We start from the raw sequence: 12268 nt of genomic DNA on the forward strand, positions 1-12268 counted from the left end.
TTTTTTAGCTATATACTAAATTTTTGAATGCGATTAAAGCACACATTATGTGGAATATTTTAGAGATGCTGATGCTATATCTCCCGTTGAAACTATTCAACGTACCAAATACAAGCCTTGCATAGTAGAATCTCTGATTAATTGTTTTTTGAAATATTTGAATGACATTTACCAAGGGCCATTTTTCTTCTTCTCTCATTGACATAATCCAACATTCAGCATCATACGTTGCTATTGATTCTTTGTTTGTTTCTTTAAACCTCTTATAACGTATATTGTAACCTTCAAACTAAACATCGAAATAATAACTCTTTTATTTTATTTCGGTTTACTCTGTATGAGTACAAAAAACCAATTCGCCAAGGATTTTTGCTTAGTTGAGGAGATATGTTGTGGAATGCAATTTTAGATTCCCCATGTCTCTAATTACATCTTTATCTACGTCCGTTTTGCCTTGTAATTCTTAAAAGGCACAGATTAAAGCAGAAATCTGAATTTGGTTTCGACAATCAGTTTCCGAGTTTATTATCAGATGTCGCTATTGCGTCCATATCGAAGCCATTTTAGTGCTGCTTCTACTACGACAGTAAAAGATTGTTTTCACGTTCAGAGCATTTGTAAATAGCCGCTCCGAAGATTCCATTTAGGATGAAATACGTTTAAGCGGATATACAGACGCACTATACGTGATTTATAAAAATTAATATTAAACTCACCAGTCTTCCGGGTTGAACCGCGTCGATATCCATTTTGCCGAGCTTTCGACATCCTCTCTGATGTCTTCTTCAGGGCTTCCGAGGTCTCAGTCTCCCGAGCCCCCAGACACTACTACACTCACTAATCACTGAACTACTACGGCTGAGACCAGGGGACGGTTCATTTATACCGTCGATGGTGACGTGGCCTAGGTGGGGGTTAGGGTAGGGGTTAGCGCGAGAGTTGGCGCGAACATTTCCGATAGTGGGATTTTGATTCGAGGATGGAGGGGGCGATATTTTCTTTATGAGAGGTCTCCAAGTGGAAGGTAACCGTATGGCGTCATCTCTTTTGTTAAGGCAATTTGGTCTTTTTTCTATTTATATGGCTTCTCGGATAATTCTTGGTTTATAGAACTGGATGAAGGCTATGGTTCTAGAGTTTTCAAAATCAATTTTGTGACCTGTATGAAGATGGTGTTGACCGAGAGCTGAAATTGAATCGGAATTGCGAACAGAAATGGATGGAATGTTCATAAATCCTATTTTGAATTCTACGATTTTTTTGGCCTATATAGGATCGATTTAATTGTACTAACAGCGGAAATCTTTTCGAACATAATATATATATATATATATATATATATATATATATATATATATATATATATATATATATATATATATATATATATAATACAATATTTTAGTATTATTAATTGGGTTTCCCAGTAGATCCTTTAAAAATTCGGATGATCCCCAAGGCTTGGGGAATCTCGAAATTCCGTTGTTTTAAAAATATATTTATTACATATGTTATCCTCTGGTCAATATCTTCCGAACTGTGCAACCGGAGATACGGTTCTTCTTTGTGTGCACCTACAGGGTGATCTCGTCTTCCTCTCCTTTTAGTTTACCTTGTAGTGCTACAATATTATTTATTTATTTGTGTTTCTCACCGTTAATTATTTATGGTATGAATTATTTTCTTTTCTCTATTCTCAAACCGTGAAATATAACTTAAAAATGCCCGGAAATGCGAGCAACCTAAATCCACAATTCGCATTCAAATTGATTATAAGTTAATGGAAAATATATAATAGCTGAATGATTTCAGGTGATAAATTCTGGATTCACACAGGAAACAATTTCCTTAGCAGAAGTCCTGAGCCTTTAACTCATCTAGGTCTTCCCGAATATGTCACAAAGATAGACGCAGTTCAAAATTGGAAACGCAATAGTAAGTATATTTGTACTAAGCTTACTTTTTCTGTTAGTTCTGAAGCTTTTATATATATAAACATTAAGTCTATATGATCTTCATTAAAACTATTATTAAGAGTGAAACAGTTTTCCACGTAAATCTACTATATGTCAAGAAATACAAACCAAAATAAAACAAGAAGTATAATAACCAATTCCACCAGAATGACATGGATCAACAACCCGTCAGAACAAAACAGAGAAAAATAGAAAAATACAAAAGAATCAGAATCAAATCAAAAAATGAAATGAAAAATATTGGACCTATAGTGAGAGGACCATATACAAATATATTGAGAAGGATAACTAACTGGGCAACCACTATGACTTAGGTGTAGAGGAAGGACTAGAAGAAAATGACTGGATGACGTTGAAAAATGTATTAGAGCAATGAATATAAAAAAGAGAAAGGTCAATGCAAAGAAACGAAGAAAGGAGTAATTCCAAAGTCCATATTTTTTGCAGATACAACTTTGTATATTTAACAAATGTGAAAAATGTGAAAAAACACTCAGAAATTGAGACTGTTGTGGTATATTTATATGTTTTTAAAATAAACAATTATGTTTATTTATTTTTTGTCATACAGAATTATAAAAGATAAGATATTTCATAAAAAATCTAATTTTATTACTTTAGTAATAGTAAGACTTAAATACTATTTGTCAAGTTTTTGAGAAAATTGATACTTTTTAAGATCCGGTAATTAAAAAGACAAAATTCTGCTTTTGGGTGAAGACTTTCTGAACAAGAATAGATTCCTAACCCAATGAATAAAAAAAACTGATAATTTTATTTGTTTAAATATCTGGGAAGATATAATAAAAGATAAATGTTTATACGACTTTATAATTATTGCAGAAAAAACATATTTTTATGCTATGGATCGTTTCTGGAGATACAATGAAACATCACACGAGATAGATCCAGGTTATCCCCAACACATGCAACGATGGAGGGGGGTTCCTTCATATTTAGATGCAGCTATAACATGGAAAGACGGTACGTGATACATTATACTAAATAAAAATAAATCTAACTGATCTATATATTATATCTAAGGCGATCAATGTTCGTCGATCTATCTATCTATCTAATTAGACTTCTTCGCTCCATCTTTGGACATAGGCCTCCCCAATCCTTTTCCATTCTTCTTTGTCTATCGCTACAGTCATCCACCTAGAGCCCACATGCTTCTTAATATAATCTGCCCATCTCATTTGGGGTCTTCCTCTGCTTCGTTTAAATTCCCACGGTCTCCAACTTATAAGAATTTTGTTCCATCGGTCTTCTTTTTGTCTTATATTGTGTCCGACAAATCTCTATTTCAATTTAGCAACTTTTTGTCCAACATCCCTCACTTTTGTTTTCTCTCTATCCACTCGTTTCTCTTTTTATCCATTAGTCTTTCCATTGCTTTTTGGGTTTTTATGATTTTGTCCATGTTTGCTTTTGTAAATGTTCACGTTTGGGAACCATTAGTGAGAACAGAGAGTACGCATTGATTGTATACTTTAGTCTTAAGATGCTGTGGATATCTTTTGTTTTTAAGAATGTAGCTTAATTTGCCAAATGCCGCTCATGCCAGTCTAACTCGTGTTTTATCTCTGCTGTTTGGTTTTCTTTGTTAAGTTTTATAGTTTGACCTAGATATATATAATCCTGAACTTGTTCTATTTCATCTTGTCCAATCCTTATTGTGATGTCTTCATCTGTAGTTATTATGATTTTGGTCTTGCTGTAATTCATATTAAGGTCTATCTTTCCAGCTTCTACGTCCAGTTCTTTCATCATTTCAAATAATTCTTCTTTTTTATCGGCCATCAATGCGATGTCATCAGCGTACCTTGTACGTTCAAGCGTTGTCCACAAATTTTTATCCTTTTTTCTTCCAATTCTAATCTTTTAAAAATATCTTCCAGAGCCTGATTAAAAAGTTTCGGTGATATTGTGTCACCCTGTCACGCCTCTACTAATTTGTATTGATTTTGTTCCTTCATATACTTTAATGGTTGTTTTGGCTTCCTTGTATATAAATTGGCTATTAGTTCCGTATATCTGTGGTCAATTCTGCTGTTAATCAAAGAACTTTTCACTGCCCAATGTTCGATACTGTCGATATATGGCACAATATCATTTTATTGGTCGATCTAGACGATACAATTGATCTGTAATCTTCAATGTAAAACTGGGAACAGAAAGTACTCTCAAGTACTCTCACCAGTCATCTTCAAATTTTTTTTCTAATCTAGTGTTTTTTTCTTGTATTTTATTACTATAAACACTTTTTTTTACTTGGCTTCATTGCTGCTACTTTTAAAAATCTACCAATATTGTCTATTTCTTATTCATTTTTATCAGCAATTGGTGCAAAATGAATATTAAATTTATTTTTCGATATATTGTCATCAAGTGCAGCAATGTGATGACCGTAGTTCAGCAACTAAGGTACTGGCATTCTAAGCAAATACGCACAAGTTCCATTCTCGGCACTAACAATGAAATTTTCGGTTTCTTAAAATTATATAAGCCGTTATACATGTTTCGGGGCGCACGTAAAGCCGTTGGCCCGCCTGGGCTAGTGTTTATCGAGACTATGTAGGTATTTGAAACAGGGTAAAATCCGCGTCATAATTGGCGTCAGAATCTGTCCGATAGGATCTCCGCGGCAAAAATGCCGTACGATATTATTATTATGATAATTGTAGCATTATAACACATCTAAATTATTTTGTAGGCTTTACTTACTTCTTTAGAGCAGGTCTTTTCTGGAAATTCGACAATGACTGGATAATGGTAACGGACGATTCACCGATGCCTACCCCTACTTATTGGTTTGGATGCCCGGAGGAAAACAATATAGTTTTAAGTTGGTTTTTACGAGATCCATGATTCTATATATATTTATTTTTGTTATGTATTGTTGTTATGTTATAAATAGAATTTTTATTATATGGTTTTATTTTTTACAGTCGTAAAATAATTAACCCTTAAATGCCCAATCGGGGTCACTATGGGACCCCAGACATACATTTTTGGCTATAATATTTTTATTTGAAACATTTGGCAACCGCGCAATCAGGTATTTGTGTGGACGTGTCTCCTACGTTTTCTGTTAGTATACCACGAACATTCGTGAGGTGCAGTGGTCTGTAAGAGAGATTTAGATAAGTGGGGTCTCGCTGTGACCCCGATTGGGCATTTAGAGGCACCAGAATATTTTTATTATTTTTAACATTTTTCGTCAGTTTACATTGAAAAATGGACCGTAAGAGAATGAAAATGACAATAAGCGACCAAGAACATGAAAAAATTATCCGAAATATAGAAGAAGGGATATCAGACTCCGATTTCGACTATGAGATTACCGACGAATCAGATAGCGAAGAGCAAGATGTTTTTGAGGAAAATGTTTCGGAAACTGAGGACAATTTAGAAGTCAACAGTGACGAGGAATCAGATGCAGAACCTACCGAAGTGGACGATAATATTAGTGAGGTTAGTGGTCCAACATATACATCCAAATCTGGAATGCAGTGGAATAGCCTACCTTTCGTGAGATCCAAGAGGCAACAAAAAAATATTATAAATGTACATCCAGGCTTAACAAACTATAGTAAAAATTCCAACACGTTTTTAGACTATTTAAATTTATTTTTGACCGAAGAGATGAAGAATGTCATATGCCTTCATACTAATGAAAAAGCTGTTAGGCGTTATCAAGAGTGGAACGAAAAACATCCGAATAACAAAAAAGAGTGGACGGTACTTACCAACAATGAACTGGATAGCTTTTTAGGAGCACTTATCAAAGCTGGTGCTTTAAGGTGTGGGAAAGAATCGACACGAGAGATATGGTCTACAGACACCTCAATACACCGGTCATTTTTTACAGCCGCATTCGCTAGGAACCGATTTGAAGAATTATCGAGTTTCTTGAGGTTTGATGACAAAGTGACCAGGGTGGAGCGGAAGGAACAGGATAAGTTAGCGGCGATACGAGTAATTTGGGACATGTTCGTCTCTAACTGTGACAAAGCCTTTGAACCATACGAACATATAACCGTTGACGAACAGTTAGTGAGTTTTAGAGGAAAGTGTCCTTTCAGACAATATATAAAATCAAAACCTTGCCGCTATGGGATAAAAATTTGGGCTGCCGCGGATGTTAAAACATCTTATTTATCAAAACTTCAGGTGTACCTTGGAAAACTACCAGGTGGTAGAATAGAGAAAAATCAGGGAGTTCGTGTTGTGAAAGATCTGGTGGAACCATATCATGGCAGTTGGAGAGGAATTACAACTGACAACTTTTTTACCAGTGTTCCTCTTGCTCAATATCTTTTATCTAAAAACCTTACTTTACTTGGGACCGTCCGCAAAAATAAACCTGATACACCACCACAACTAAGTTTGACAAAAAGACCTGCGGAGTCGTCAATATTTGCTTTTACTAAAGAATTAGCTATGGTTTCGTACATACCTAAAATACACAGAATGGTACATCTTCTTTTAAGTCAACACGATAGTGATATAATTTGTCAAGACTCTCAAAACAAACCCTTGATGATTTTAGACTATAATAATACCAAGGGTGGTGTTGATAATGCCGACAAACTGATTAGGGAATATTCCTGTAAAAGAAGAACTGCTCATTGGCCATTCATTCTCTTTATGAATATTATAGACATATGTGCACTAAATGCCTATATTTTATACATTGAAAAAAATCCTGATTGGAAGAAAAATAATTTTTCACGAAGATGTATTTTCCTGTTACAATTAGGGGCTGAGCTTGCTCGAAACAACATGGAAAAAAGAGCGAAATATATAAAACATAAAGTCTATGTAAAATCTGCTCTAAAAGATTGTGGCATACCAATGGTAAACCCAACTACCGAAGTTGCAACTCAATCCGTCCATTCAGCTAAGAAACGTGCTCGTTGTTACCAGTGTCCGCGAAACTGTGACAGAAAAGTGAATACCGTTTGCTCTTTTTGCAAAAAATTTATATGCCAGGTACACAGAAAAGAAGAAAAAACTATTGTATGTAAAAATTGCAACTAAAAGTTATATGCTTATATTATTATTTAATTTTAATTTTGTTCGAATTGAAAATAATTTGTTTCTAGAAAAGCCGTTAATTTTGTATGAAAAATAAATAAAAATTATTCAAATATGCTTAAAATTATTTTTAACCGTGTTTTCCTTTTAGTCAGTGCTAAATGACGTTACTAAATTGAAAATTTTAGTGGGGTCCCTAGGAGACCCCACATGGGCATTTATGGTTATTTTCATATCACGGGCATTTAAGGGTTAAGACAATGATGCATTTTTCACGTGCGACAAAACAATATTATATGTTTCGCTGTATCATTCATATAATTACGAACCTCAATATTAAAATCTACAAGAGAAGAATATCAGAGAAGATCGCTATGAATGAAATATTAGAAATCGATAACATCAAGGAAAGCTTTTAAAAAACTCAAAAATAACATAATCAACGCAGCAACAGAATTACTTGGAGAGAGAAAAGTAAACGAACACTAACATATCAAAAAAGAAAACACCATGGTTTAGAGAGGAAGTGAAGACAAAATGTGAAGAAAAGAAGAAAGCCTTTTTACAATACACAACACAAAAACACAACAGGCTTACAACCACTATAAACGAATCAGAAATGAAACGGATACTTTAGTTGGACAAATAAAAAAGGAACACTGGCAGAGTTTCCCAAAACAGATGAAACACGATTTCTACGGAACACAAAAAGAAATATAGAGAATGATCAGAGGACAAAGAAAAAAAATGAACAAACTAATAAAAACAAAACATATTCAGAAGGAAACATGGGTAGACTACTTTGGATCCCTATTTACTAAAGGTGACAATAATGAACCACCAACACCAGAGGTGACGACAAACGAAGAAATAAATATTGAGGATGAAGAGGTAAAGGAAGCATTAAGGAAATTAAAAAATAGAAAATCATCAGGAAAGGACAGAATACCGAACGAACTCCCAAAGTACGGAGGACAAGATCTGGCCAAACAACTAATAAAACTAATCCAAAAAATAATAAAACAAAACAGAATTCCTCAAGAATGGAGATCAAGCATCCTAATACCTCTCTTCAAAAAAGGAGACAAATCGGACCCGGAAAATTACAGAGGAATTAATTTATTAAATACAACACTAAAATTAACATCCAAAGTGATAACAAATAAACTGAATAAAATTATAACACTATCAGAAGAACAACAGGGTTTTTTGGTTAGCAACATCATGCACCGATGCTATATTTATAATGAGGCAAGTGCAAGAAAGAAGTCATTAGAATACAACAAACCGGCATATCTATATTTCGTGGACCTTTCGAAGGCATTTGACCGGATAAAATGAAAAGACGTTATCCACTTACTGTACGTAAGAGAGATACCTTTAGGAATAATCAAAACTATCAAAAATGTTTACCAAAACAACACATTAAAAGTAAAAGTAGAAGAAGAACTAACCGATCCTATTGAAGCTGGCAATGGGATAAAACAGGGAGATTCCCCGAGTCCTCTATTGTTCAACCTGATTATGGATGAAATAATAAAATAAGTAAGAACTAAAAGAGGATACCAAATGGGAGAAAAACAACTTAAAATAATCTGTTATGCTGACGACGCAATACTACTCTCTCAAAGTGAAGATGATTTACAACGTATGCGGCACCAATTTAATATAACCGCCAAAAAAGATGTAAATTGGAGCTGGAAGGTCAGATAAGAGAACAAGTGATGGAGTTTAAATATCTAGGCATCACATTATCTATAAAAATATCGGGAAAGAAACGAAAGGCAGAATTTACAAAACAGTCATCAGACTAATAATGACATATGCGGCATAAACAAGACCTGACACAGAGAGGATAAAAAGGATGTTAGAAACAGCAGAGATGAAAACACTTAGAAACATTGATGGAAAGACACTATGGGACAGAGCTAGAAGTACAGATATACGACGTTAATGCAAGGTGGAGAATATCAAGAACTGGGAATGAAATAAAAGAGTAGAATGGAACGATCATATAAGTCGAATGACAACAAATAGAATAGTAAAGAAGGAAACAGACGGTTTCCCAATAGGAAGACGATCAGTAGGGAGACCATAAAAACGATAGAACCACACCCTACTGGAGGAACATTGAAAAACATACAGAGTCATGTCAATATATAAAGAAGAAAAAGAAGAAGATGAAGAATATTAAAAGCATCACTTAATTCAACGCTTGTACTCAGTATAATAATAATAATTCCTATTCCGACTCTAACCCAACCCTCAAGAAATAAAGACATTCTTGGACAATGCAAAAGAAAAATCTCTCTCTTGACTGTTGACTCACGTAGACAATAGACGCTATTTTCTCAATTCTCTCTGATTTTTATATACATAAATCCTTTCTTAGTGAACGCCTGCTCAAAAAGCAATAGTAACTGTATATACACGTTAATAATACGTTATAGATAAACACCACTGATTCGCTAAAGCCAATTAAAACGTACGAGAATCCACGCATGTAAACCATGCTTCTATGATGACTACCAGTCCACGAGTTTATACAGGGTGTCCAGAAACTCTCCTGACAAACGAACACCGGAGCTTTCTCAGTTAATTTTAAGATGATGTAGCCCAATTTATTTAGTCCAAAAATGTTTCCTAAGGGAGCTAGAGCTCTTTGAAGATAGCGCCTTGTAAGTAGTTTTTTCAAATATCCCCAGAACCCTCCTATTTAGAAAAACGAAAACTGGTGCGATTATTGATCCTTCAGAGTTGAATCGATTACATTAATTGCAAATTTCTCGTACCGTTCATAGGCGTCCGTTTTGGGTAGGTCAACGGTTATTTTAACGCATACCATTTTTGTCTTTAACTTTTAAAGATTTGTGATACTAGATTATTAAATTTTTAGGTATTCTAGAACTAAAAGACTTACTTTAAGTCTGTAGGATTTATCGTGTTCTAGAAAAATCAATTAAAAGTTTTTCGTTTTTTCGTCATAAAAGTTAAATTAATAGGTACCCTAATTAATTTTATAAATTACCTTTTGTTTCAATACATGCTGCACACAATTCGTAGAAAAGTTGGGAAAAAGAAGCAAAAAATCAATTTGAAACAAAATTTTATTTAAAGGTTTTTGAAAACAAGGTATTTTTACGATCGAACGAAAATACGAGTAACACAAAAGAACAAGTATCAAGGTAGATAGTAACAAAATATGCTCAATGTAAGGACCGTTAGTCTCTTTTATATATTCTCAAATACAATAATCACAAGGATTCAAATCCGGCGACCTTGCTGACCAAACAACTGGACTGCTCCTTCTAATCCAGTGGCTTTCGTAGTTATTATCAAAAAATTCTTGTACATTCCTGCTAAAGTTAGCCGGACAGTCATCATGCAGAAACCATAAGTTTTACCGAATATTTTAAGGCACATCATTAAACAAATTAGGTAAAACATTTTGCAAGAAATGTAAATAGTCAGCACCATTTAAAGGAGTAGGCAATTCCACGGGTCAAGTGGATAATCGCAACCACTCCTATCCAGACGTTTTATGCTAAACCTATGCTGATGCCTAAATTCTTAAAAAACGTGGGGATTGTCACCAACGTACGAATAATAATGTGTATTATGTACATTAAAAATTCCATTTTTGGTGAATGTAGCTTCGTCGCAAAAAAAAATATCTGAAAAAATCTTTATTTTGATTTTTCTGATTTTGTAACCATATAGCGACTTCTTCACGAGCAGGAAAATCTCCTTGTAGCAGTGCTTGTTTCTTTGTTAAATAAGAATAATATAAATTTTCGTTGTGTAAGATATTTTCTACGGAAGATTTTGAAATTGTAGGTTACATGGCAGATAGTCTTCGAACGTTAATTTCTAAATTTTCCTCAACTTTCATTAAAATAACATCTTTATGTGCTGCTGTTACATGTTACTGTGCTGCTTTTGCGTCTTTTGCTTTCCGAAACACCTTGATTTGACGAAGAACTACCTATTTCGTCATTACTATCTAATTCAAAATTTGTAGGTATCACGAACACTGTCATCAATCTCTTCGTCTGAAAAAAGGCTTCCACTAGCTTTTGCTCGTTTTCATATAAAATATTGAGAACTGATAATATACACTACAACCTCGTCTACCGACAACTAACTAATAAGTAATACGTAGTGCATTAGTCTAGCGAATGTAACGCATAAAATAAATAAGTTAAGACAGGTTTAATCTTGTCGTATACGAGAAACAAGTGTGCATCACATGGCTTCAGGAATCCAAAAGTTATTTGTGACCACGTTATTTGTGACGAGATGTTAACGTGCTTCTCAATTAAAATAATTCTAAACAACAATAAAAATGTAAGATCTTGTACTCAAACTAAACTATAACTATTTAAAATTCATAAACTATTACTGTAAACGTGTTTAATATTTTGGCCCACATAACTTTTTTTTCACTATGGATTGTGGCGTTTAAGTACTGTAAAAAAAGGTTATAAAAGGATTTTTTTAAATTCAATTTAGAAATTGCTTGTTTCATATTTTCATTACTAGAGCAATTTACTTTCGTATTCCTTAGGCTGTACAGTAGATTGGACCATTGGTTGTGGAGTGTCTAGCGATTATCCAAAACAGTCACAAATTCGTGAAATATATTTCAATGGCTCTTTTACAGTCTTCGCCATAAATGACTCACGTCAACTTAGCTGTTTCTTTTATTTTTCTTCTAGTTATTTTTATCTATAGATATATATATATATATATATATATATATATATATATATATATATATATATATATATATATATATATATATATATATAAGCGAGGTTCCTACAGCCTCTGCCGCTTCTCGCATTTCGACCGCCATCGTTTTCTGTCCATCCATTCGTCTTCGTCGATGGCTCTATCTCTCATTATGTGTGCCGTACATTTTGTTCCCAGGCAACTGAAGGCCTTCCCCTTCTTCTTCTTTGTTGTGGTATGTAATGTAAAGCTTTCTTTGGCCATCTATCTTTATTTATTCGCTTCACGTGACCATACCACAGTAGTCCCGTTTCAATTCGGTCTACACTGGAATATACAGTATTTGTCCTCCTTCTAATATCTTCATTCCTGATATGATCTTTTTTGGATACACCACACGCTCTCCTTAAAAAATCCATTTCTACTACTTCTATTCTTTTTTTATCTTTTTTCGTGATCTACCAACCTTCTGCCCCATAAGTTATAATAGGCTCTACCAAGATTCGATAGAT

General features: G+C 33.9%; 1 protein-coding gene across 1 annotated transcript in view; it reads left to right on the forward strand.

The window, feature by feature from the left end:
• The window catches only part of LOC140451333 (matrix metalloproteinase-25-like), a 28734-nt gene extending 23822 nt beyond the window's left edge, over positions 1-4912 (forward strand). Inside the window, 3 exon segments of the mRNA XM_072545078.1 lie at positions 1813-1935; positions 2820-2960; positions 4696-4912. Of these exon segments, the coding sequence (XP_072401179.1) occupies positions 1813-1935; positions 2820-2960; positions 4696-4850 (419 nt within the window). The 3' untranslated portion in view covers positions 4851-4912.
• Positions 4913-12268: the final 7356 nt, after the last annotated feature.

This window comes from Diabrotica undecimpunctata, chromosome 9, assembly GCF_040954645.1.
Source record: "Diabrotica undecimpunctata isolate CICGRU chromosome 9, icDiaUnde3, whole genome shotgun sequence".
In the NCBI taxonomy this organism is placed as follows: domain Eukaryota; kingdom Metazoa; phylum Arthropoda; class Insecta; order Coleoptera; family Chrysomelidae; genus Diabrotica; species Diabrotica undecimpunctata.